The sequence below is a fragment of the Colletotrichum orchidophilum genome (genome assembly GCF_001831195.1).
Source record: "Colletotrichum orchidophilum strain IMI 309357 chromosome Unknown Scaffold_98.1, whole genome shotgun sequence".
Lineage (NCBI taxonomy): Eukaryota > Fungi > Ascomycota > Sordariomycetes > Glomerellales > Glomerellaceae > Colletotrichum > Colletotrichum orchidophilum.
The window spans coordinates 155,745-178,852 of record NW_019173054.1 but is presented as its reverse complement, the minus strand read 5'-3'; the positions used below and the strand labels follow the sequence as shown (position 1 = coordinate 178,852).

Here is a 23,108-nt window from a genome sequence, read left to right as displayed (position 1 = left end):
TTCCTCCATGTGTCTGGGTGAGCCCCAGGGTATCTTTCCACTGGGCGAGAGGTACGGTCACGGTGGTCTCCGAATGTGACCCTATCGGAAATCGTACAGGTCCTGTCCAATCTCCATTCAGGGAAGGCCCCTCTTTGCTGCATGGCACTGTGAGTGCCAAGTGGTCAGTGTCCACCGTTTTCTCCTCTTCGGACCCTCCTCTTCTCGAGCCCCACCGACAATAGCATTGCAATGGAAGGAGGGATTGGCAACGGCGAGCGATGAACCCACCTAAGCTCCGATGAGACCGGGTGAACTGTGACTTCTAAGTTCTTACCCGGTTCGTCAGACCGCTGGCATCCGAGGTCCAGAGCAGAGGCGGAGGCGGAGCATGATCCACTAAATAACAGCTGTGAGGACTCTACAAATGTTTTACAGGAGCGGAGGCCGAGGAGGGGATGAAGGAAGAGTTTGTTGAGAGAAACCATAGGATGCTCGCCGAAACGGTATCTGGGCCGGCAATGGTGGCAGCGGTGGCTGGGGTAGTGGTGGTGCATTGGTGGCGTCGCTGGTGATGGTGGGAAGGCCTGCCGATCCTGAGTTTGTGAGTGTGTCATCACCTGCTGTCAACACTGGCGCGGCTCTCGGCGCCTTCAGACGAGGGTATGAGGGGGTTTGCACAAGGGCTGTACTGATACAAATCCCCCGTTGCAGGCTGCAGCAGATGATCTCCGGTGTTCGGGAGTCGGGACTACGACCAATCGACATGGACGAACACGAGCAGGAGCCGTATGCTAGGCGTGTGTGGTTTGTCTTGAGTCGCGGCTAACTAGTGAGAGTAAGTTGTGAGCGGCAAACTCGGCAGTGACAGGAAGGCCAGGGGCAGACTGGATACTTGCTTCCAGAGTTCAAGGCACTGCCCATGGCACGTTCTCAGGGAACCTGGCTTTCATGCACTCTGTACGAACACGCTGTCAATCAATTAACTCTGACGGCATCCATCACATGGTTCTTCCTGCATGGGTCAAGCACACCAGCCAGCAGCTAGTTGATTTTCCAATGTGCCCTTTAGGGGTCGAGGTTTGTTCAAGTGCGATTTGGGAGAGGGTTGTTGTCTAGCAACTTACCTTATTCTTTGGCCGGGTTCCTCACCGCCTTCTACCTCAAGCCAACGACTAAATTTCCAGAGGTGGAAATGCGAGATGGACTGGAGAAAAGCAACGGGAGCGAGAGTACTGAGTCGACTTGCACTGGTGACCTCCGGTGCATACACTTACCGTAAAATAGTGAGCAACCAACCAAGACGAGCATTAGCGAAACAGACGGCGACTGCAAGTTGAGGTATGGCTTGTAAATATAACTATTTGTACATTACACTTCATCTTAATACAAGCTGCTAAGCCGCCTGGGAGGTGTGGATAGCACCATTGCGGGTCCTCTAATGGACGAACGCCCACATGGCCGAACCACGTCACTATCTGCGTGCTTGCTGCCTTTATGCTCCTTTCCACATGACAACACTCATCCGCTGTCGCTGTCAATGTCTTCAATAATACCAGTAGTACATTCTGCCAGTTGCTTCTGCGTGCTCCATCTGGTCCGTGTTCTCAGCATTGCGCAGGTGCTCCTGAAAGTCATCATTCAGCTCTGGAACCTGATGCTCCAACTGTGGTAGTTGCTGTTGTTCAAGCGGATGTGGATGTTCCTGCGCCTGCATTTTTTCCTCCCCATGTTGTTGATGATACAGTACCTGCCGTGGCTCTGCGACATCCTCTGCCTCCCGTAGCTGCTGCAGCTGCTGCAGCTGTGCCTGCTGCCAATGCGTTATTTGCCGCACCAGCTGCAATTGCTCATACCGCTGTTCCTGCCGTTTTTCGCCCTGCGTAAGATGAGAAGGTTCCTAAGCTGCTTGTTGAGTTGCGCGGACAACATTGAGGTACCCAACGAGTAGTAGCGGTCGAGGGTCAAAGCCCATGTCTTCGTAGTTGGGGGCTGTGCGATAGGTGGTGGCCTCCTCAGTCTTTTCCACAGCCGCAGATGAAAGAGTAGCTAAATCGGCTAGATGCTGTAGACCCTGGCTTGCGGCCGCCTCCATGGCTGACGGGGCTGGAGCTGTGGCAGTATTGGTGGATGGACGGAGCTGGTCAGCAATCTTGTCCCGGACCAGGCCATCAAAGACGGAAGCTGGAAGTGGAGAATCTCGGAATTCACCCAGAAGCCTTGTAGCCTCCTCCTTTGTCTTGTCCACCTTTGCCAACTCAACCAGCGTCAGTACCGCAAGGACTGTGAAATGATGGTGCAAGGGCGTGATAAGCTGTGAGTGCCCGATCAGGAGGTTGATCAACTCTTGACTGGGCCACAAAATATCGGTCGATCTGGCTGACGGGTTGAGTAAGTAGGCCAGTAGGCGGCAGTGCCAATAGACCAGGTGAACAACAGGATAAGAGGTAGGCTCGATATGAGCGGGCAGATCCTCACGAAAGTCCTCCACCCACGCATCCATAAAAGAGCCCAGTATTCGATCCGCAAAGGTTGAGTTGAGAGGTTCTTGGAAGTTGGTGATCATGGATGATGCACGGCTGAGGAATTTTGAGGCACCTATAATGGTCAGCATCTTACAATCTCCCCCTTCACCTACAGAGGGGTATTTTCTTTCAAAACTTACGAATCAGCAGGTACGGCACTTCGCCGATAACTGCCTTGAGGCCTGGTGCCAGAACTACGCTTTCATCGCGGACCAACGAAGGTACCGCAGCACCGACGGCGTTCCATCGGTCGAGTAAGACCAAGGACCACCAGATCCTTACGCGAAGTTGGCTCTCAGTATCTGGGCCGACTTCAGCCTCGGAAACATCTGCCTTGGCCTGGTACAGCTTCAAGGCATTGGCGCTTGCTATCGCCCTGCCCAGCAGAGATTCCTTGGGGGCGCCAATGGAGCCCAGTGGTCGCATGTCGGCCTCAATAATCATGAGGAGAAGTGTCTGGAGGAAAACAAGGTTTGCCACAGGAGTCCGAGATGTAAAATCGCTAGCCTCCCATTCGATCAATAGCGTGTGGGCGAGACGTACGTCTCCAGGAGTTCCCGACTGAAATGAAGGGAAAGAGTGGATCGTTCCCGAGAGAGCCTCTACAAATGCCTCCCGCAGAAGGCCGGGGCACTGGGTCAAGTATTCCTGCATCAACACCCTGCTGCTAGGCAGAAACGGAAGGTAAGGTTGAATCATGGCGAGGTAGCTAATAATTCTGGATTAGCGTCGATTGTCCAAAAAGAAGAATGGTCACTAGAATTGGCCACATACCCATTGAAGACCTCATCGTCCACATCCCGCGTCTGATCAATATCAGGCATATCTGCCACTGGGCCGTCCATTGACGCAACGGGGGGCCGCGGCTGCATATCATTCTTGATAGGTAAAGGCATAGGCTGGGGTGCCAAGCCATTGGTGGCGAATGGGGACGATTGGTAGCGATCAGACGGTGTTGTTATGGGTTGAAGAGGACGAGGGTCGGTGCCCCAAGCGACCTGTCTCTGTGGTACCGGGGTAGACAGGTCGGTGCTGGAGATACTGGAGAATGGTCGCTTCCGGCTTGTGTCCTCACCAGGGCCTGACATGGAGTTAAGCATTGCTGCCGCAGAGGTCCAGTTTACCATTGACTCGGGTGGCAATGACTCACTTTGGATCTCCAACTTGCCCTCAATGCTGTTGATCCTGTCGGCAAGTTCTTTGATATATCTAAGGAAACATGTCAGTCTTTGAAGTCCTGTTCATACAAAGGCAAGCGCCATCGTCAACTTACCCCTTGCTTGGGCCGCGCTTCTGGGGAACGCGGCTGAACATGCAGCGGATGCCAGAGCGCTTGCAATTAGAGCATGGATTGTCTCCAGCATCTGACTGGGCATCACATTTGACCTTCTTTCTCCGGCACTCATCGCACGCGCGAGATACCTTGGACCGTTTTCTAGGTGGAGTGCTATCGCCAAGGGTATATGGTTGAGCAAGATGATGGTCTATGGGCATGGACAAAGGCAGGTGCTGCTGGAGAGAATCCGGCAGTATCTCCTCTGGTATGTAAGGGCGAGGGGCAGGCGGGAGGGGAGGGGGTTGATGATGGTGCTGATGCTGGTGCTGGTGCTGGTGCTGGTGCTGGTGCTGGTGCTGCTGAGCCTGCGTCTGCGTCTGCGTCTGTGTCTGTGTCTGTGTCGGTTGCTGTGGGGTTTGGGATTGCTCCGAATGAGGATGAGAATGGGGATTAGGCATGATGCTGCGAAGGCTTGGATCTTCGGCATTCATGTTGGGATCTGTGACGTGCAGCATGGGCTCTGCTGCAAGGTCCTGGCCGAGCTGGGCAGCCAGCTGCAACTCCTCGACACTGGCGGAGTGGGATGATGGCTGCTGTGGTGTGGGCGGCGGCTGTGGCTGGTCTTGCGGATCATCATCCCGTGTACCAGCGTGGTAGTAAGGGCCGGTGTCTTGAGCCTCGGCCGAAGGCGAAGGATAGCTTTGCATCCGATCGCTGTCTGGGAGCCGGTCCTCCGGTAAGGGGGATGGATAACTCGGGATGCGCTCCTCGTCCAGTCTCTCGTGTTCCAGTCTCTCGTCCATCCTTGTATCGTGGAGTCTCTCTTCTTGTATGCGATCATCGGCCATACCGTCTACCTGGATATCGTCTTCTTGCAATCTGTCCTCCTCTCGTAGTCCATCTTCATGCATCCTGCTGTCGTCTTCCATTCTGCCCTCTTGGAGATCCTCTACCTTCAGTCTCTCTTCCTCGATCGTCTCGCCTTCGTGCGTCGAAGTCATGGCGACGGATGCGTCGGGGCAGGCCGTGTGCAGTAGACCACTGTCAAAGGCGTTTCGTTACACTATTGTGCGAGACACAGCGGTGACAATTACTCTGAGGTTTCGGGTGAAGGATTGAGCATCAGCTGAGAGATGGCGTACGGGTGACAACTATGCCAAATTGAGGGCAGGACTTGTTGCGGTACGGCATGCGGGAGGTGAATGGACGAAGTCGCAGGGTCTTCGCGACGAAGAGCGCGTCAATGGGAATCCGGATTTCGAGTTCGTGCATGCACTAGAGCATGTCGCGATTGCGTTGCACGACCAAGCGGCTAGTCCTCGAGCTCGAGGCCGACTTCAATTGACTGCAAAAAAAACTATTTGTTTAGTACTCTCCTCTCTTTTTGTAAAAATTTCTCTCCTCTGCCCTGTTGTGACGCGATAATTCGGAACGGTAGCTTGCATTCTCAAAAGTTTTCCCACGCGTTCGCGCGACGAGCTCCAGCTAGGCGCGAGTCGCGGACCTCTGCCGTGATCCGAGCAGTTCTGTAGCCATCATCAAGCGCAATAGTGCGATTGTGATGGCACCTGCGACGGTTTTCATCCATCGTGCAGTGCCGCCGCAACAGCAGCAAATCGCTCCGGCAGCAAAGCGCGTGGGGGTTGATGGGGAATAATCATTCGGGCTGACTGACCTCTGAGCTCTCTCTTCAAAAGATAGTCCGACGCGGGCTGTCGTGATGGATCTGCTAAGCAGGCGATCTGGTGGACGGAATAGGAAGAACCAGGCTGCCGATGGAGGTTGGAAAGGCGTTGATTGATCCGGGTTGCGCTGGAGTTTTGACCTTGGGATTCTCAGTCAGCATTGAGCGGGCCTTCCCTGGTTCGTCAGGGTTTGTTCGGGACGGTCACCTCTGCGTCTCACATGGGGCACGCTTGACTGGAAGAATATTTTTCTGGCCAAGGTAAGTACCTAAGTAGGTACCTTATGTAAGGTAGGTGTAAATTAAGGTATCCTTGTACATAAGCACGATAAGATAACTGTATATTTTCGTCCGTGCGTCCCAAGGAAGCTTGGGCCACCTCATCGATATTGGTCGGTCTGTCGAGGCCCTTGTTAAGGAAATTATTGCACCCCAAATAAGGTAGCCATAGAACCAACCCTATCCATAAAGGTATGTCTAGTTATCTTCACGGACGGACTGTTTCTATTCACAGTGGAAGTGACCCCCTTGCTGTCTCTAGGGTTTCTGGTCTCCTGGTCATCCTATCCTACCAGGAATCCTCCACCACCCTCATCCTCCTCCATATCATATTCCTCCGTCACATCGCTCAACGCGTCCTCGACTTCGCTGTCCTCTTCTGCCTTAAGCCTACCCTTCTGTTGAATCCCAGGACTTACCCGGGCCTCAGTCGTTTGCTTAGCTGCCCCATTATCGTGAATCTCCTCGTCAGTATCGACCAGGAAACCACCTCCGTCAGCCTCCGCCTCAATGCGGGCAGCGCCCTTGCCCGTGTCTTCATTGCGGGTAGCAACTTTGTCCCTCTTCTCCAGACCAAAGCCATTCGTACTGTCTCTTGCTTCAGCTTTTATCATAAACGTCGCGCTGCTTAATGTCTGCGCAGCGTCGACGATCCTGGCGCTGTCTTCGATAAGGAAGCCGCCGCCCTCCGCTGTACTGTAGTCGTCCGACACCTTGTCAACACCAGACCGAACGGATTCGGTCAGCTTTCTTTCTTCCTCAGCCCTCTCCTCAGGTTCCACGCCTGCCCACACGCGCTCAGAGATCTGGAGTGCCACAAGGAACCGCCTCCAAGTGCGGATGGCGGTCGACGATCGCTTGCTTTGCTCTGCCTGTGCGTCTACGTCCTCAAACCCAGTCATGACCGCACATACGGCTTCCTCGTACTCCTTGGCTACTACCACGCCATTGAACACCGCTGTTCCGTGTTTTCCTTTGAATTGGAACCCTGATAGAGCTGGCGCGTAGTCGATCCCTAGCACATATGCAGCCCGGGCAGCTTTGTCAAACTCGTCGAGGATGTGGACGCCGCCCTCGGGTACCATGCTTTCTACATATACGTCGATATTGCCAAACTTATTCTTTGGAATTCGCCCATCAACGACCGGTGATGCGCGGTAAATTTCTGTCTGATCTTGTGTGAAAATCGGTATTCCTGCGGCATTGCGTGCGTCTCCTCCGTAGCCGTCGTCGACGTACTCGCCTGGTTTTGCATTGGATCTTCGCGGTAAGAACTTAACTGGGACCTCCATCGGCTTGACCTCGCGTCCCATGCGATACCACTTGTCCCTGTTTCTGGCAATTCGAACGTCCTTGCGTCGATAAACTTTTTCCAGCGGGGCCCTGCTACCTGCAGCTACCGTCCCGGCAGGCTGCGCGTCTGGTATAAAGACCTCGTTGCGCCTCAGATGCCTCTCCAACGCGAACACCGGATGATCTTTGAAGTCTGCCACATTTCGCGGCATTGGCTCGCGCGCTTCAGTCGCATTCAGCTCATTGTCTTCAATTTGGTCAAGATCGGTCAGCTGGTGGCGGCCGAACGGCTTCAATACTTTGCGCCACCACCTGTCGCCACGTTCAACAGCCGTTTCAATCCGTAGACGACGCGTCTTGGCCGTGTACGCCTTGGCATATCGTCGAGTGACGTCTCGAACCGTGCCGTCAGCATCGAAAGCAATGACGTATGTGAGAGAGTTCTCCTTGTCAGTTGCCGGGGGTTCCAGTTGTTTGGGTTTCCAAATGGAGTTTGTGACCAAAGGGTCTACAGGCTGCCACTTCTGGTGTCCCACGTCTAGCACTTCAACCCAGTAAACCGGAAAGCTCGACTCGCGGATCTTCTTGGGCGTCTCCCCCGGTCGCCGTGGGAGTGATGTAACTGATGTCGATGGCAACTGATATGCTGCGGCGTTCGGGTGGCCTGACCGATGGAGTGGCGAAGCCAAAACTGAGGCGGCAGACGAAGTCTCCTCGACAGCTGGCTTATTATACTGTGATAATTGAGTCCTTATTTCCTCCTCATTGGTAAGCTTCTTTGGAGACTTTGGGTCTCTGGGCTTTGGAAGAGTTGGACCGGCTGAACCGAAAGAGAGTGGCTGCAGCGAGCAGACCAACCGCGCGCGAATTCCTACCGCCCTCAGCAAAGCACAGTACAGCTGTGCGCCGGTATCCCGAGACCCTGATAGCGTCCTCGCTGCACCCCTGAAGTCCGAACGGTCCAGACACGAATCCATATCGCTAGGTGGCTCATACTAGGGCGGTGATATTAGCCATACTTCTTGAGCTGCGATGCCTTGGCAAAGACTTACGTTGGTTAGATGGTCAGGATCCTCTGCCCACAGGGGCCGACGCAGGCCTCGTTCGGTGATTTGGAACTTGGACCTAAATACGGCTCCAGCTTGTTCGAGGCCGTTCTTGAGAGACTCGGTTTGTCCAAATGGGGGGAGACTGGAACTCGGTTTCAAGTAGCCAATCGTCTTCTTGGCGAGCAGAGGACGCAGGCTTTTCTGGACCTGTTCATCGTCACACCAACGATTCCTCAGGGCACAGTGTAGAAGGAGACACAGCAGGTGAGTCCTGTGTATTGATATGCGCCGCTCCTTTTCCTCCTTCATTACTGGCTTTCGTTTGGTGACTCCCTTCCTGGAGGCGGTCGTCATGCCGGCATGCTTTGATAGATTGAGGGTCAGTCTCTTAGGTTCTTCTCGAGTCTCCAAGTCAGGTTGCAGGGCTCCAAATTCGACGTCCTCAAAAATGATTCCATTCTCATTGCCCACCTCTTCTTCGACATCATCATCAAAATCATCATCATCACCGTCATCGGAGTCTCTGTGCAGGGTCTGGACAGTCGCCTGAGGCAGAACTACGTCTTCAAACTCAATGTCTGCGTCCTCATCATCGTCTCCAGATCCTTCCGGTTCTGTTGCGTTTGACTTGACAGCTGCGGCCGCTGCTTTTCCTTCCCCGGGTCGCTTGAGTCTTTTAGCTGGTGGCTCTGAGAATGCTGCAGAGCCGACATCCGCCGCAGCTTCCACCAACATCTCTTGATAGACATCCGGTAAGTCGGAATTTGCAGCCCTGGACCGGGTGGCCCTGACTCGTTTCCGACCGGCCATTATAGCAGTGGTTGCGGTGATGAGATTCTCCGGATTAGGTCAGGAAACTCATAGACGCTAAGTTAGGCGGAGGAAAGCGAACACGCCGTGAGATAAGGTAGTTGAGATGGACTATTACAGACTGGCCATAGTGACTTATGGTATGTTGCCCGTGTATTCTTGTCTACCTCACCTTAGGTACTTTACCTACAAGTAAGGCAAGGCAAGGTCCGTTGAGGCAGGAGAGGTAAAAGAGTCGTCAACCTCCTTCCGCTGACAAACCAGAAGAAAGCATGACGTCACGGCAGCAGGCAAGCACAGGCGGCGTAGTGTAAGCCACGTGACTCAAGACAGCTGATAATCCTGGGGAGTTCCCGGGGCCCAAACAAGTGCGGACCTACGGATAAACGATAGGTAAATAATTACCTCGAACACCTACTGCGTCCTAGCTACGAGCACCTTAAGGTAAAGTACCTTGGGTTAAGGTAAACGCAAGAGGAATTAGACACTCGATCGGCAATCAAATCTCTGATCAAGAGCATAATTTCTCTTCAAGTGTGGCATCTCTATTAGGACACTTCAAGGTTACATATGTACTGAACACCGCTGACATAAACGACCTATCCTTCCGTGCGACTAGGTTTCGCTGCGGTAGAAAATGGTGGTATCCAGAGGCAACCTTTCGCCCATCCACGTAGCTCTTTGAGTGTGATTGCGGAGCTCTGCGGCATAGTGGTCAACCCCTTCCTCGGTGGTGTTGGGATGGATTAGCACGGAAAGGGGGCCTCGATATATGGTCAACCACGGTATGAATGCACCAAACTGTGCTGGCGCGAAGAGGTTGACCTCAAACATGGCCACGGGGTGGGGGCCGACGGGCTGTTCCCAAAATCGGTAGATTCTCAGCTCTGGGACTGAGCCAGCGTCAGACCTGTCTCTCAAGTCGGATCGGTCGCAGAGACTCACATTCTCTCCGGATACGCTCCCAGAGGTCTCTAGCATGCTTCACTTGCTCCGGGTTGCTTTGGAAATGGTAGATGTGGACGTCACTGCGACGCGTTAGCTGTGGCGCTACAAAACGCACACGCGTGCCCTAGCCTTAGGTTTGGTACGTAGCTGCAAGACAAATAAGGTACGTTGCAATGTCGGGTCGCTTACAAGCCAGCTTGACTCCCAGTGTCCAGGGGAGCCGGGAACTCGTCATACGCCCTACTCAATCCCTCTCGTGGTGGGTTCCTGAAACTCTTGCCATCCTCGTTGAGCTCAGCTGGCAATTGAGGGGCATTCTCATACCCCTCGCGAGGGGAGACAAAGGTATAGAGCGGGGCGTTAGCCGCCATTGGTAATCCCCCTTACTAAGGCACTTCAAGTAACGTTGGATGGATTGTTGTCTGGATTTTAGGTTAAGGTTGAAGGATAATCCACGGGACTGGCCATAGTTATGCCGAAAAAGTCACTGGGTACTCAACAACTTATATAAACATACGATACGCCTCGCCCGGTTCGTATTTGACGTCCATGTCAGCGTTGCTCTATTTCACAGACGCCACCGTTGGTAAGCACGCGACGAGATCCACCCACTTCTAAGCAACCGCGCGCGCAGAGAATCGTGCGGACACGCCTCCATACGGCTTGGTCCTTTTTTCTCTGTACCCAGCTGTTGCAGCTTTGCAGTCGACGGCACCGGCATCGATTTGGATACCAAAACCTCAAAATTCCATGACTCAGGACAAAACTTGCGTTTCTGCCCGTCTGATTTCTCGGCGACCACAGATCATCTCTATCTGTCCTTTCATACTCCTGTGCAAAATTATGTCACACATTCACTTGACAGACGGCGTAGTAGCTTTCCAGCGCAGATGCCCCGAAGCCCGGCACATCGGTCCCCGCCTCGGCCACGTGCCGCCCTCCTTCCTTGCGTCGATAATTAAAAATGAATCTCATGTGGTGCTCGCTATGAGGTTAACGTACACCTCTAGTTTGTTCTCAACAAGCGCATTTGAACGGTAAACTCTCCTTGATATTACTTGTGTGCCTATCTTGTCCTTGGACACGACCAGCATTCTCAGTCAAGCGTAAGTTTACAGCACCGTCGGACACCTTGACTCTAGACTGAGGTAAGGTATTTCCCAAAGTTACCAAACCCATCGAAATCCTACAAATTTCGCTCGTGTCGTGGATGTTCACCAGATTAGCCATTCGCATTCCCTGTACTCCGTCATTCAAAGCAAACACCGTAGCATTTCCAATTTCTTCAACATGGCTGAAGGTAGTTGCTTGGGACCAACCCCATGCGTCCATTGCTCCCGTGAATTTCAGCTTCCCACCACCCGTCATCTTGATGACGCAGGACAGCAAGAAGATCACCTTTGGAAAATCCCAATTCTTCTGGAATGGCCGCCTGGTAAACGTATAACGCCCTTGCTGCAACCTTGTTAGTATCACCATCTTCCGATAGCACGTAAATTGCAGCTCCGAGAACTTACCAAAGTGCAAAATGGGCCTGCCATCTCGAGTATATTGCCTAGACGGGTCTGCCACACTCTTACTTCGCTGTCTCGACTCGCCCTGTCCCGGTGGTCCGCCCCCTTCGTAAAGACCCATGGCCCGGTTGCTCGAGCTCGTTCCGGGTCGAGTTCCACCCCGACCACGTACTGACCCATAGTTCTCGTCACCCACAGGCGCGAGTTGGACAGCCATGTCGTTGGCGACATGGCTACTGCCTGGTCTCATCTTCTCCAAGTAAGGTGCTGGAGATGCCACTCTCGACATTGTGCTTGGTGACTTCTGTTGGTAATAAGGCTGTTCCGACCCCCTTCTTGGTGGATTGCTCATCTGCGATGCACCTCTACCCAGAGAACCTTGTGGATTAGGCGATGCTGATCGATATCTACCCCGAGTATCCTCGCCTGATCCAAGTTTCGGAGAAACATTGCGCGGAGCGCTTCTATAGCCGCTTCGCATGTCCTCTATCGGTGCCATTCTCGGGGAAGCGCTTCGGAGAGGGGCGGGAGACGCTGCTCGAGGGACGTCGCTACCACGTGTCATCGGCCGTGAGCTGGGTGCCCCACCGTAGCTTGACCCTGGACGGTTGGTCGGGCTGAACATACTACGGGTCTGGTCGGTGAATTTGGCTGACGTCTCCTTCATTGCCTTTGCTGTCACTGCCTGGGGCGGGACTCCGAGTCTCTGGACGACTTGCTGATCATACGGAGGCGGCGTGCCTCGAAGCCCCCCTGCCGCTGCGCTATTGCCTACAACCGTTGGAACTGACCTGGAGAATGGCTGTGAGCCGGGCGTCGGGGTAGCAATGCCATGGTAGCGGTCTGCCGAGACCCGTACGCTGGACTGTTTCCCCACGCCGACACCCTTGAGCTCGGCGAGGGCCAAAGCAATCGGGTCCGTCTCGGGCTGAGCGGCCAGAACACTTGATCCCTTCCTCTTCTCCAGGTCTGGAGTTGTGACCGAGAAAACGTTTTGCCCAATGTTCAATGCAAGACTAGCATTCGCATCGATTGGCTCCGGACTCAACGTTGATCTGTCTCCAAGCAAATCTCCTTTCTCCTGCCTCTGCAGCTGTGGCTTTCTGGACGGACTTGTTTGAGATGTTACAGGGTGCCAGGTGTTCCTGTTCGTCGGCGGGCCTGATGATTCCTTTGTGCTCTTGCGACGGAAGGGGCTGTGATTCTGGAAGATGCCGCTTCGCTTCTTGAGGACCTGCTTATCCGAGACCGATGCCATGCTGACCGGCTCCTGCTTGATTGGCGATACTTTACCGCTCGTTGGTTCTTGGCTTGAAAGCGAGGTCGGGTTCGAGTAATCGCTGAGAGAATCACGGCTCGATGGCCTGGCTGAGGGCGGGTGCGAGCTACGTTCCGAGGGTGGGCCGGTACGGCAAAGCATTGTCATACCATCGACAGGGTACGGATCGTGAGGGACTGATGCAAATGACCCGCGCTGACCCATGTCAAGAGAAGGTCGGCTTGGCTGCTGCTGTTGTTGAATTGGGGAAGGGGCAACTGAAGCAGCCTGCCGTAACTTTTCCGAAGGCCTCTGAGTTGTAAATGGTGCTTCTCGAGCGTTGGAGGGCAAGATTTCTCGTCGTCCCGCATCTTGAAGGTAGCTTCTTGAGGATGGGCTTGCGTCCTTGTGGCCCAGGTCCGATGTAAATCCTCTTGGAGAGGAGCTGGGATCCTTTGGTATCATCTCATGTACAACATGTCTAGACGTAGAAGGGCTTCCGTCTTGACGCCTCGCATCGGGAACAATGGCGCTTCTAGGAGGAGCCGATGGTGGATCTTTGTGTCCTAGATCCTGAGCAAGACTGGAATTTGGATCATGATGCGATTCATATGTCGAAGGTTGGGGTGAGGACGACCTGAATGCCGGGTTAATACTCCTTGGAAATTGGGCGACGGAGTAGTTATCATCGTCAGAGGTTTCCGATTGCGTGTCGTTGACATCTCCTCGACAGAAGTTGATGTACTTTGGCGGGTCTGGGATCTCTTGGCCCGTCCCCTGTTCTTTGATGAAGCCGATGATGTCTGTTTCAACATCCATCGTCTCCAGCGATAAGCGGATCTTTTCGCAAGAAGCATCGTCGCTGACGCAGACCGTAGAAGAAATGTTGGCGAACGTCCACAGGCTACTCTTGGTGAAGTCGAGGCGCTCCTCCTCCAGATCTTGGAACTTGTCCGCGGCTGCCTTCCACTCTCGGTTCCACCTCGACGTCGTGTCCTCGAGGGCCTTCACTGCGATCTCATACTCAGTATTAGACGTTGCAACGCTAATCTGCGTCTTCTCTAGCTTTGCTTTATTCTTTCGCTCCTCTTGGCCCATAACCATGTGGCCCTGGGCAAGGTAGCCCTTGATCTTGAGGCACTCTTGCTCAAATCGGTCTCGCGTCTGTTGCTTTCGTCAGCAGATTGCTCACCAGAACAAATTCCGAAAACCCCTAGAGCAATACAAATTTGGATATGAACGCAAGACTGACCTTGTTGACGTGCTGTGTCTGTTGTATTTTCGTCTTAAGGATCTTCTCAATCCCGTTTTGCACAATCTTCCTCCTCTCCTTCATACCACCCGCGAAAGCGGCAAGGGGCTCTTCCAACTCTGTCTTCATTTGCGCCGCGATACTCTGGTGTTGTTTTGCCATCGATTCAACCTCGCCTCGAACAGTGTCGAGTGAGATCTTGAGACTTCCAATCTCATGGGATCCCAATGATTTTCGACATAACGAGAGAAGCTTTCGGGAATATTCGTCTTCAATAGAGGCACGAGCTGTGCTAGATATTAGTTTTGTGCCACCACGGATAAGGCCATATGGCTTACCGTTGTAGAAACCTTTCAACTCATCGCACGTCTGCTTCGCAGCAAGCATGCGATCTAGCAAAGGCCCTACACCAGCATCTTCCTTTCCCCAGAAGTTGTTTGCGACTATGTGTCGGCGTGTTAGCTCCTGCTTTGATGCAGACACTTAGATCTCCAACTTACACGACAAAGCCACACTTGGCCCATCCGCCGTGGACGTAAGCATCCTACCTACGAGTACAGTGATGTCGTTCAATATGGAAAAGATCAGGGATAGGTAAGGCGGCTGGCTGATGCGAATGTTTCGGGCCAAATGACTGTAGGATATGTTTGGAGGTTCGCAACGAGCCCTTTCATGGAAGGTTTGCACGTAGCGGCAAGGTCTACCTTCTCAGCTATTTGACGTTGAGAAGCCGAAGTTGATTGAAAGTCGCGTTAGCATCGATAGCTGTGATCGGACGATGGGTCGCTCGATAGATGGATGGACGGATGGACAGGTCGGACAAGGTAATATTGTTTGCTTTCGTTGCCGGGTAACCAGCTGATTACACAAGACGAGGTGCCCGGTCCCAGGCCCAAAGCAGGAAAGCCAGGAAATCAAAGTGACGCAAGGGTGCAAGAGATACCTAGGTGAGGTAGGCGGCCATTTTACCTGTCTTATCTAAGACTAGGTACCTTAAGGTAGGTTCTGATGGGCTGCCAGGTACGTATCGGAAGGTGAGAGGCGCGGTCCGGGACAAGCTTGGTCTGGACCTCTGGGAATACATATCTAGATAAGCACAAAGTATAATACACTGAATTAGTAGGAGTACCTTGAGGTTTATGGCCAGTAAGAGCCGTGGAAGTAGGCGTACCTTCGGGTACACGACTTAGAAAAGGTACCTATTTATCTTACCTAGGCACTGACCCTCCCCGCGCCTCACGGAGAGTCACGTGGTTTCCAGGGTAGCTCACGTAGTACCTCACCTAACAGTGTGTGCTAAGGCCACCAAGCCGGCAGTACCTTAAGTAATAAGTGAGCGCCAAAAAGGCCAGCTTACCGACATAGAGCCAAGGTAACACTTGTAGGTGTCGGGCCTCAATTCTGCCAGTCGGTGCCCGTGCTCTAGGTGCACGCAGCCCTCTCTGGGCACCTTCAGTTACTTACCACCTTATCATACCTTAAGGTACTTTACACCTGCCGCTTTTCCTTGAGATCGGGTACCTCGTGCTGCGTGTTTCTTCTTACGTTTACTACCTAGGTAAGGTACCTTTTCTCTGCCGCGTCGTCTAGGTATTCTCCGCCTTTGCTTTCTCTATCGGTCCAAGCCAATCCCCTACCTGCGACCTAAGAGCCTCCACGTCTTCACGTACCTTCCAACCCGGCCAGACTCTAATTTCTTCTTCCATTTGCGAAGCTGTCAAGCACCGCACTTTAGACGTTCCCGATCGATCAACGTCGCATCTTCCCACGAACTCTCCCTCTCCCTCTCTCTCTCTCTCTCTCTCTCTCTCTTTCCATCTCTCCCTTCCATCCTCCTCCTTAACCTTTGGCAATCACCAGCTACTTTCAGAAGCCGCTCATCGATCCCCACCCGAACGTCGGTGGGCATCTTGAAAGCGCTCTCGGTCGACCTGGCTCAAGTGCCAGGTCCCCTCCCCTCCTCTGCCCAATATTCCCATCGCATCAGCAACGATTCAGACTCGGACTCCGCATCCTCTCCTCCGCCCATTCTTGTTTCCCGGCGTACTCGCGTGTCAACGGCGTCATTGACGGCTCATCGCTTCTCGCCGACGGCCACTCACGGTCCTGGAAGTGCTCGACGTTCATGTCGGCGTAGTCGATCGCAATAGCTTTCTTTGGCGGCTCGATATCGGAAGCCTCAGCGAGGAAGTTGGTCTAGTCTGGTCTACCCATAGGACGGACTTCTCCTTCCAAACTTCATCCGCCTCGATACGCAATACTCTCCCATGGTCCCACAACCACGATCGGGATCATTCTGTCCATATCCTCCACAGACACTGCACACAGGAGCCTGGCACTCGCTCCATCCGTCGCAATCCGCTGTGTTAAGTGCAGGCGCAAGTCCCAGTACAAGTAGTCCGACAGGGCCCAATCCCCTGGTCAAAATCGCTGTCGCACAAGTTTACTTGCTCCTCGGTGCCATCAAGGAGGATAAGGACCGCGCCAAGTGGGAGACACAAGCAGAACAACTACAAAAGGTAGCCTACCTACCCGCGTCTAACTCGCAACCAAACCATCATCATTCCAGTGTCCCACTTGCTCTATGCTAATGCAATATCCGTCTTCTTTAGCTCATCAATGAACACGGAATGGAGGTCTTCGCAAAGTATTTTACGCGCCTTGTCGCTGCCCATGCTGGGCATATTTTCCATGGACATACGCGGCCGGGGGCTAATGGCAATTTTCACCTTCTCGTGAGCGAGATGAAGAAGATTTCTCACGACGTCAACCAGGCCAACAAGATTGCCGAGTCTATCGAAACAGGTACAGAAGACCTGTTCCGCGACTTTGACATGTCGACATTCATGGAAGCGTTCAAATTGGATGCTCTCGAAAAAACGATACTGGCGTTAGCCTTCAAAACAGGATCGAGGGCTGACCTCAAGACCAAGGGTTGGTTGTCTTCATGTTCCGAGAGAGGATGTCTCTGATGCTAATAACTCTACCCAGCTGATGCCATCTTATCCACGAATTTCCCGACTTTCGTGAACATTCTTACCCGGCGCGAACTAGAAGAGCACGCAGATTTGACCGATTCGTTCATCGCCGTACTCGTCGACCGCTTCATTCAGTACCAACCACCAAACTTCAACGCTGCGTCCAAGTCTGAACTTGCCTACAAGGTTCAGGCAAGGTGGCATGGAGATCAGGCCCCACCGCCTTCCGAAGTGCTTGCAGCGCTTGACTTGGTCAGAGTCTTGGCCGACAAACCTCCAAATGCTCTAGCAACATATATCCAAAGAACGGGCGGTGACTTTACTCGAGACGAGGAGACCTGCGTCTCATACCTGCAAAGTCGGCCTCAGAACATTCAGCTGAGTGAGGAGCAAGTGTCCATCGCCCTGACTTACAGCACTATCAGCCAGACACCACGGTACGACCCGTCGATCCTTGCCGCAGCCCTTCTCAGAGTTCTCCCCTCGTCATTCAGGTGGCAAGACGTAGTTTCGTATTTCGATCAACGATCCGCCCGAATTTCCTCACGGCAGTTTCTACGCCTGTACAACGCGTTACTGCCGATTGCGGAAGAGGACCAGACATTCGACATTCAGAAATTATGGGGTGGAAATTGGGAACATCCAGAAACCCAACTGTCCTTCATTTGCGCTTTCGCCTCGCTCCAGCCCGATCAGCTCGACGCCAGCACTATTCCCGGATTGGTTCCAACGCTGGCCTTGGAAACTTATGCGCAATCTGCTCAGGAGGTTCAGCAGCGCGCGGCGTTTGCGGTCAAGCATGCTCTAGTGTCAGTTGAGGCATTGTCGGCCGTATTCCACGTTGCTCTTCATTCAGTACATGCGTCGCAGAGCGTCGAAGCCAAGCGCTTGTTCCAGGAAGTTGTGGTGCCTAACCTAGACATCTTCGTCGTTTCCGCATTCGGGGTTCCGAAACCTTGGCCAACAATGGCAGTCGATACTCTGAACTCACTGTTCGAAAGCTTCCTTTACAAGCGGTCAACGGAGTATGATTTCGTCCTCGACAGTTTGTGGAAGAAGGATAAGGAGTGGGTGATTCAGCGGCTGATCGAGGCACATGCCATAAAGCCAACCGATCTTCCCTTGATCTTTGAGCATGCCTTCAAGCACAAGTGGCTAGATGAGCTCGTGTATCTGTCAAATGGCTTCGGGCTCGACCTCGCAGCGCTTGCTCATGCTGAGGGATATCTTGACTTGGCCAACTGGGCGCGGCTCAACTCCGAGAGAAGCAACGAAATTGCTCGGTCTTTGCTGCAGTTTTTGCTCATCAAGGCGAACTTGGAATTGCAATTCCAGCGCCCTCCGGATGGTCAACCTGCCGTCAAATCAAGCACCACTCTTCAAGTGAGAACGGTGGCTGCTTTTTTGCAGATTCTGGAAGACTTTCTCCCCAAGACTCCCTTGCAGGATCTCATCATGGTGCAAAGATCTTGTATCACCGTCTACCCGAGGTTGATCAATTATGGCGAAGGCTTCGACGACATCATCGACGTCAACGGCAAAGACGGAAACGCGTTGCCTGCCGCAGCCAATAGTAAGATGGAAGAGCACTACAAGAAGATGTACGGCGATGAAATTCAAGTCCGCAACATTGTCGAGGTCCTGGATCGATACAAACATTCCCGCGATTCACTCGATCAAGACGTGTTCGCATGCATGATTCACGGCCTGTTCGACGAGTACGCCCATTATGTCGATTACCCCTTGGAAGCGCTCGCGACGACTGCAGTGCTTTTCGGCGGCATCATATCCCACAAGCTCATTTCAGATCTCCCTCTCAAGATTGGCCTTGGTATGATTCTAGAGGCTGTCAGGGATTATCTGCCGGAGGATTCCATGTACAAATTTGGACTGCAGGCCTTGATGCAACTGTTTTCTCGCTTCCGAGAGTGGCCCGGCTTCTGTCGACAACTATTGCAGATACCCGGCTTACAAGGCACTGAAGCCTGGAAGAAAGCTGAAGACGTCGTCAGAGATCACGAGGATGAACTTGTTCGATCGCGCAACGGTATTATGCCGTCGGTTCAAGCCAATAGTGAGTCTCTGACGAACGGCAACGCCACCGAAGGCAGACCTATGGATCGACAACCACCGCCCTTCTCGTCTATTAACGCATCTGAACGCTCGCCTGGAGTCGACTGCGAAGAGCCATCAAGCGATACTCAAGGCAAAATTCAGTTCGTTTTGAATAATCTTACCGAGACAACTCTTCAGACCATGTGTCAAGAGTTGCGAGACATCTTAGAGCACCGTTATCAGCAATGGTTCGCAAGCCACCTGGTCGAGGAACGAGCCAAGATGCAGCCTAACTATCACCAGGTTTATCTTGAACTGGTCAAGCTGTTCGAGGACAAGATTTTATGGGGAGAGGTTTTGAGAGAAACGTACGTCAGCGTTGCTCGTATGTTGAACTCTGAGACCACCATGCAGAACTCGACCGAGCGGTCACACCTCAAGAATCTTGGGGGCTGGCTTGGTCTCCTCACTCTTGCACGGGATAAGCCGATTAAGCACAGGAATATTGCTTTCAAACAGCTCTTGATCGAAGCACACGACACCAAGAGGCTCATCGTGGTCATCCCTTTCGTTTGCAAAGTCATTCTCCAGGGCGTCAACTCAACCGTGTTTCGACCTCCGAACCCATGGCTGATGGACATCATCCACTTACTCATCGAGTTATACCACCATGCTGAGCTCAAGCTCAATCTCAAGTTTGAGATTGAAGTGTTGTGCAAAGGCCTGAATCTTGACCACAAAAGCATTGAACCGTCTGGCGAGATTCTCAATCGTGCTGCTGTCGAAGACGCTCAAGAGCTGGTTTCTCAAGACACATTGGAAACGTTTGAAAATCTTTCCCTGAATGGAATTTCTTCCGGCGTCACCGCTGGTCTGTCGCCACAGGTTATTGCTGCATCAATCCCAGATCTTGGCCCGCTCATTCATATTCCGCCCACGAACGAGATGGTGGTAACGGCTACTCGACTGCACGAGATCGTTCGCACTGCTCTTACCCGGGCCTTGCAAGATATCATCCAGCCTGTGGTGGACCGATCGGTTACTATTGCTGCCATTTCCACCCAGCAAATGATCCACAAGGACTTTGCTACTGAGCCTGATGAAAATCGGGTCAGGACATCGGCCATCAGCATGGTCAAGGCAACGGCCGGAAGCTTGGCACTGGTGACCTCCAAGGAGCCATTGAGAGCCAACTTCACCAACTACATGCGAAACTCGTCTAACGACCTACCGCAAGGCTTACCAGAGGGCACTATCATCATGTGCGTAAACTCAAATCTTGATCTCGCATGCAACATCATCGAGAAGCAGGCAGAGGAGAGAGCTGTACCGGAGATTGAGGAGATGATCGAGCCCGAACTGGAAGCACGCCGTCGTCATCGTCTCCAGCGGCCCAACGAGCCATATGTGGATGCATCTCTCAGTCGTTGGGCATGGACCATTCCTAACCCGTTCAAGCTGTCACCGAGCATGGGCGGCCTGAACCCTGAACAGATGGCCATCTACGAAGACTTCGCCCGTCAGCCTCGAACCACCACCTCAAATGCCCCGTTACATGTGCCCTCGGCGTCAGATGCGACCCGATCGCTGGCCAATGAAGTTCTCCAAGACCAGTTCTCTGCTGTGACCAGCCTGAGTGCTGCTACAGATGCGCCAGCTGTCCAGCACCTCGGCTCTCAGATTCAGCAGTACACCCCCGTTCATAACGGAGCGATGCCTAGCACGAGACCGCAAGCCTTCCAAATGGATGGCCGCGCGCTGGTTGAGCGTGTTCAGAAGCTTCTCATGGAACTACAGCGCGTGGCGACCGAAGCACGTGAGGAACACTTTGCTGATCTCCCTCGGCCACATCCGGTCCTTGATGTTGTCGACGCATTGGTTCAGCACATGATCAAAACATCACAGACTTCAGACGAGTTTGCGGTGTTCGCTGCCGATCAGATCATCACGCTCATTTTTGGCCAGGTCGACGACAACCTAGCCTTGGAAAGCCTGGTTCATGTTCTAGAGACACTGCGGAAGATTTCTGGTCCCACGCTAAACAATCGCGTTACGGCTCACTTCCGCCAGCAGCCTGGAACCACGTTTCTCCAAATGCCTCTGCTTGCCGCGCTGCTGCGCACTGATCTTCTTGATTGGAGAAATATCGATTCGTCCATGTCCAAGGCCCTGCAGCAAAGGAAAGAAGGCTCGCTCGACTTTTTGGACCAAATGGTCGATCTGACCCTTCTCGGCAACCGGCCAATGGCATTGTATGGCGACTTTGTTCGGACACTCGAGGCAGCTTGGTCCTGGATACAGGACGAGCCAGACTCGGCCATCGGGCAGCGCTTGAAAGCGAAGCTTTCCGGTCAAACACTGCCGCAAACTGCGCAGCAGGAGAGTAATGGTGCACTGCAGCAGGACCAGATGGAGTATGTGTTTGACGAATGGATCCATCTTTGCAATAACCCTGACGGGTCGGAGAACTCTGCCATCTTGTTCGTGCAGCAAATGCAGATCAGAGGTGTCATTAAGAGCAAGGACGACCTTTTTGTGTTCCTCAGGGTCGCGACAGACATGTCGGTAGACAGATTTGAGCACTTCGTCCATTCGACGGGAACTTTGACGGACGCCTTCCTAGCCGTCGATGCACTCGCAAAGATGATCAACATCTTCATTAGACTTTACGGTGAGGCACAGCCTACACCGATGCCCAGCCGAGCGGTCTATTTGGATTCAGTCTTGGCCTTCATTACTCTCGTTCTCAACCACCACCATGTGAAGCGTGCCGACCACTTCAACCAGAGAGTGTTTCATCGTCTTTTGTCGGTTTTGCTTCACGAAATCAGTGCTACCGCGGAACAGCTTCCTGAGTCTGAGAGATCCGAGTTATTCCTCAAATTCGCTGCCAGGCTTGCAGACCTAGGACCGAAATATCTCCCTGGCTTCGTTTTCGGATGGTTTTCTCTCCTCCAGCATCGGGCGTTTTTGCCTACAGTCATGAAGGATCGTTCTGGGTGGGTTGCGTTCACTAAACTCTTGCAACTGCTCCTGGAGCACATCGGCGAGCAAGTCAAAGCCATTGAGCCCTCCAATGTGGCACGAGAGATCTATCGAGCAACCCTCAAGCTGCTTGTCATTCTGCAGCATGATTACCCCGATTACCTTGCGGCACACTCGCAGCAGCTCACAGCCAGTGTCCCTCCTCACTGCAAGCAACTTCTCAACGCCATATTGACAGCGAACCCAGCGGCCCATCCTCAAATGCCGGATCCTTCATTCCCTGGCTTGCAGGCTGATAGGGTAGATGGTGTACGAGAGTCCCCTGAGTCCCTGGACAATTCTGCGTCTATTCTTCGGGACTTGGGCTTGCTTGAGGTCCTCGACCACGCGCTACAGAACGGCCCGTCCGAAGATACATTAGCGCACATTACTCGAGCCATTGTCGAGAGCCAGCGGTCCGACACAGGCTTCGGGCACGTGCCTATTAACACTAATCTGCGGGTAGTTGAGGCCGTCACTCTTCATGTCGGCAATTATGCTGTTCAGCAGTCAACTCAGAAGGGCACAGATGTCTTCAACCCAGCATCATCAGACGTCGCTATCATGTCTATCTTGCTCCACGAGCTCCCCCCTGAGGCCCGCTACTACCTCATTACCAGCGTAGCAAACCAACTGCGATTCCCTAATGCCCACACCACCTATTTCAGTCGTGTCTTACTGGAGATCTTTGGTCAGGACATGAATGACCCTGAGGAGACGGAGATCAGGCAGCAAATTACAAGGGTGCTTTGGGAACGCCTGATCGGCTATTGGCCCCAGCCTTGGGGTCTCATGGTGACGGTTGTTGAGTTGCTCAAAAATGACAAGTACATGTTTTTCGACCTCCCATTCGTGAAGTCAAACCCGGAGGTAAGTCAAACAGCTTTGGTCGACTCCGTCATCATTGATTCATCCGGGACTAATGCAATGTTACTGAGTAGGTCATTGAACGCTTCCATGCCATTTTGCAACGCGCATGAAAATCTGTATGGAAAGATTCAGGCCCGATCTGACAGTAGCCATTATTCACAAGTTGAGACGGTAGTAACGTGCCCTCCTCGGATTGAGTGCAGCTCAAGACGGTTAGGAACATAGGCGGAATAGCGGTTTAGAAAAAGGAGACTTAGGTGGCGATTCCTTCCTCACGGCGTTTATGTGGAAATTACGGAAAAAACCTGTAGTAT

The 23,108-nt window shown here is 53.0% G+C and overlaps 5 protein-coding genes across 5 annotated transcripts; 1 reads left to right on the top strand and 4 right to left on the bottom strand.

The window, feature by feature from the left end:
• Nucleotides 1–1,500: 1,500 nt before the first annotated feature.
• CORC01_10182 (uncharacterized protein) lies at nt 1,501–4,781 on the bottom strand (the record flags this gene model as incomplete). The annotated part of the gene is made up of 5 exons (XM_022621811.1): nt 1,501–1,573; nt 1,920–2,577; nt 2,645–3,213; nt 3,279–3,713; nt 3,778–4,781. The coding sequence occupies 5 exons, from the start codon at nt 4,779–4,781 to the stop codon at nt 1,501–1,503; spliced, it is 2,739 nt and encodes a 912-aa protein (XP_022471711.1).
• A 1,246-nt stretch (nt 4,782–6,027) lies between these two features.
• On the bottom strand, nt 6,028–8,895 carry CORC01_10181 (Rad4 transglutaminase-like domain-containing protein; the record flags this gene model as incomplete). Its single annotated transcript, XM_022621810.1, has 2 exons — nt 6,028–8,031; nt 8,089–8,895. The coding sequence occupies 2 exons, from the start codon at nt 8,893–8,895 to the stop codon at nt 6,028–6,030; spliced, it is 2,811 nt and encodes a 936-aa protein (XP_022471710.1).
• A 615-nt stretch (nt 8,896–9,510) lies between these two features.
• CORC01_10180 (dopa 4,5-dioxygenase) lies at nt 9,511–10,214 on the bottom strand (the record flags this gene model as incomplete). The annotated part of the gene is made up of 3 exons (XM_022621809.1): nt 9,511–9,788; nt 9,841–9,923; nt 10,033–10,214. The coding sequence occupies 3 exons, from the start codon at nt 10,212–10,214 to the stop codon at nt 9,511–9,513; spliced, it is 543 nt and encodes a 180-aa protein (XP_022471709.1).
• A 914-nt stretch (nt 10,215–11,128) lies between these two features.
• Nucleotides 11,129–14,509, bottom strand: CORC01_10179 (uncharacterized protein; the record flags this gene model as incomplete). The annotated part of the gene is made up of 4 exons (XM_022621808.1): nt 11,129–11,298; nt 11,361–13,779; nt 13,868–14,310; nt 14,368–14,509. Coding segments are annotated over 4 exons (3,174 nt in total), but the record flags the coding sequence as incomplete, so codon positions are not given.
• A 1,988-nt stretch (nt 14,510–16,497) lies between these two features.
• On the top strand, nt 16,498–22,904 carry CORC01_10178 (CCR4-Not complex component; the record flags this gene model as incomplete). The annotated part of the gene is made up of 3 exons (XM_022621807.1): nt 16,498–16,801; nt 16,859–22,794; nt 22,866–22,904. 3 exons carry the CDS (start codon nt 16,498–16,500, stop codon nt 22,902–22,904), a joined length of 6,279 nt encoding a protein of 2,092 aa, XP_022471707.1.
• Between the last annotated feature and the right edge of the window lie 204 nt (nt 22,905–23,108).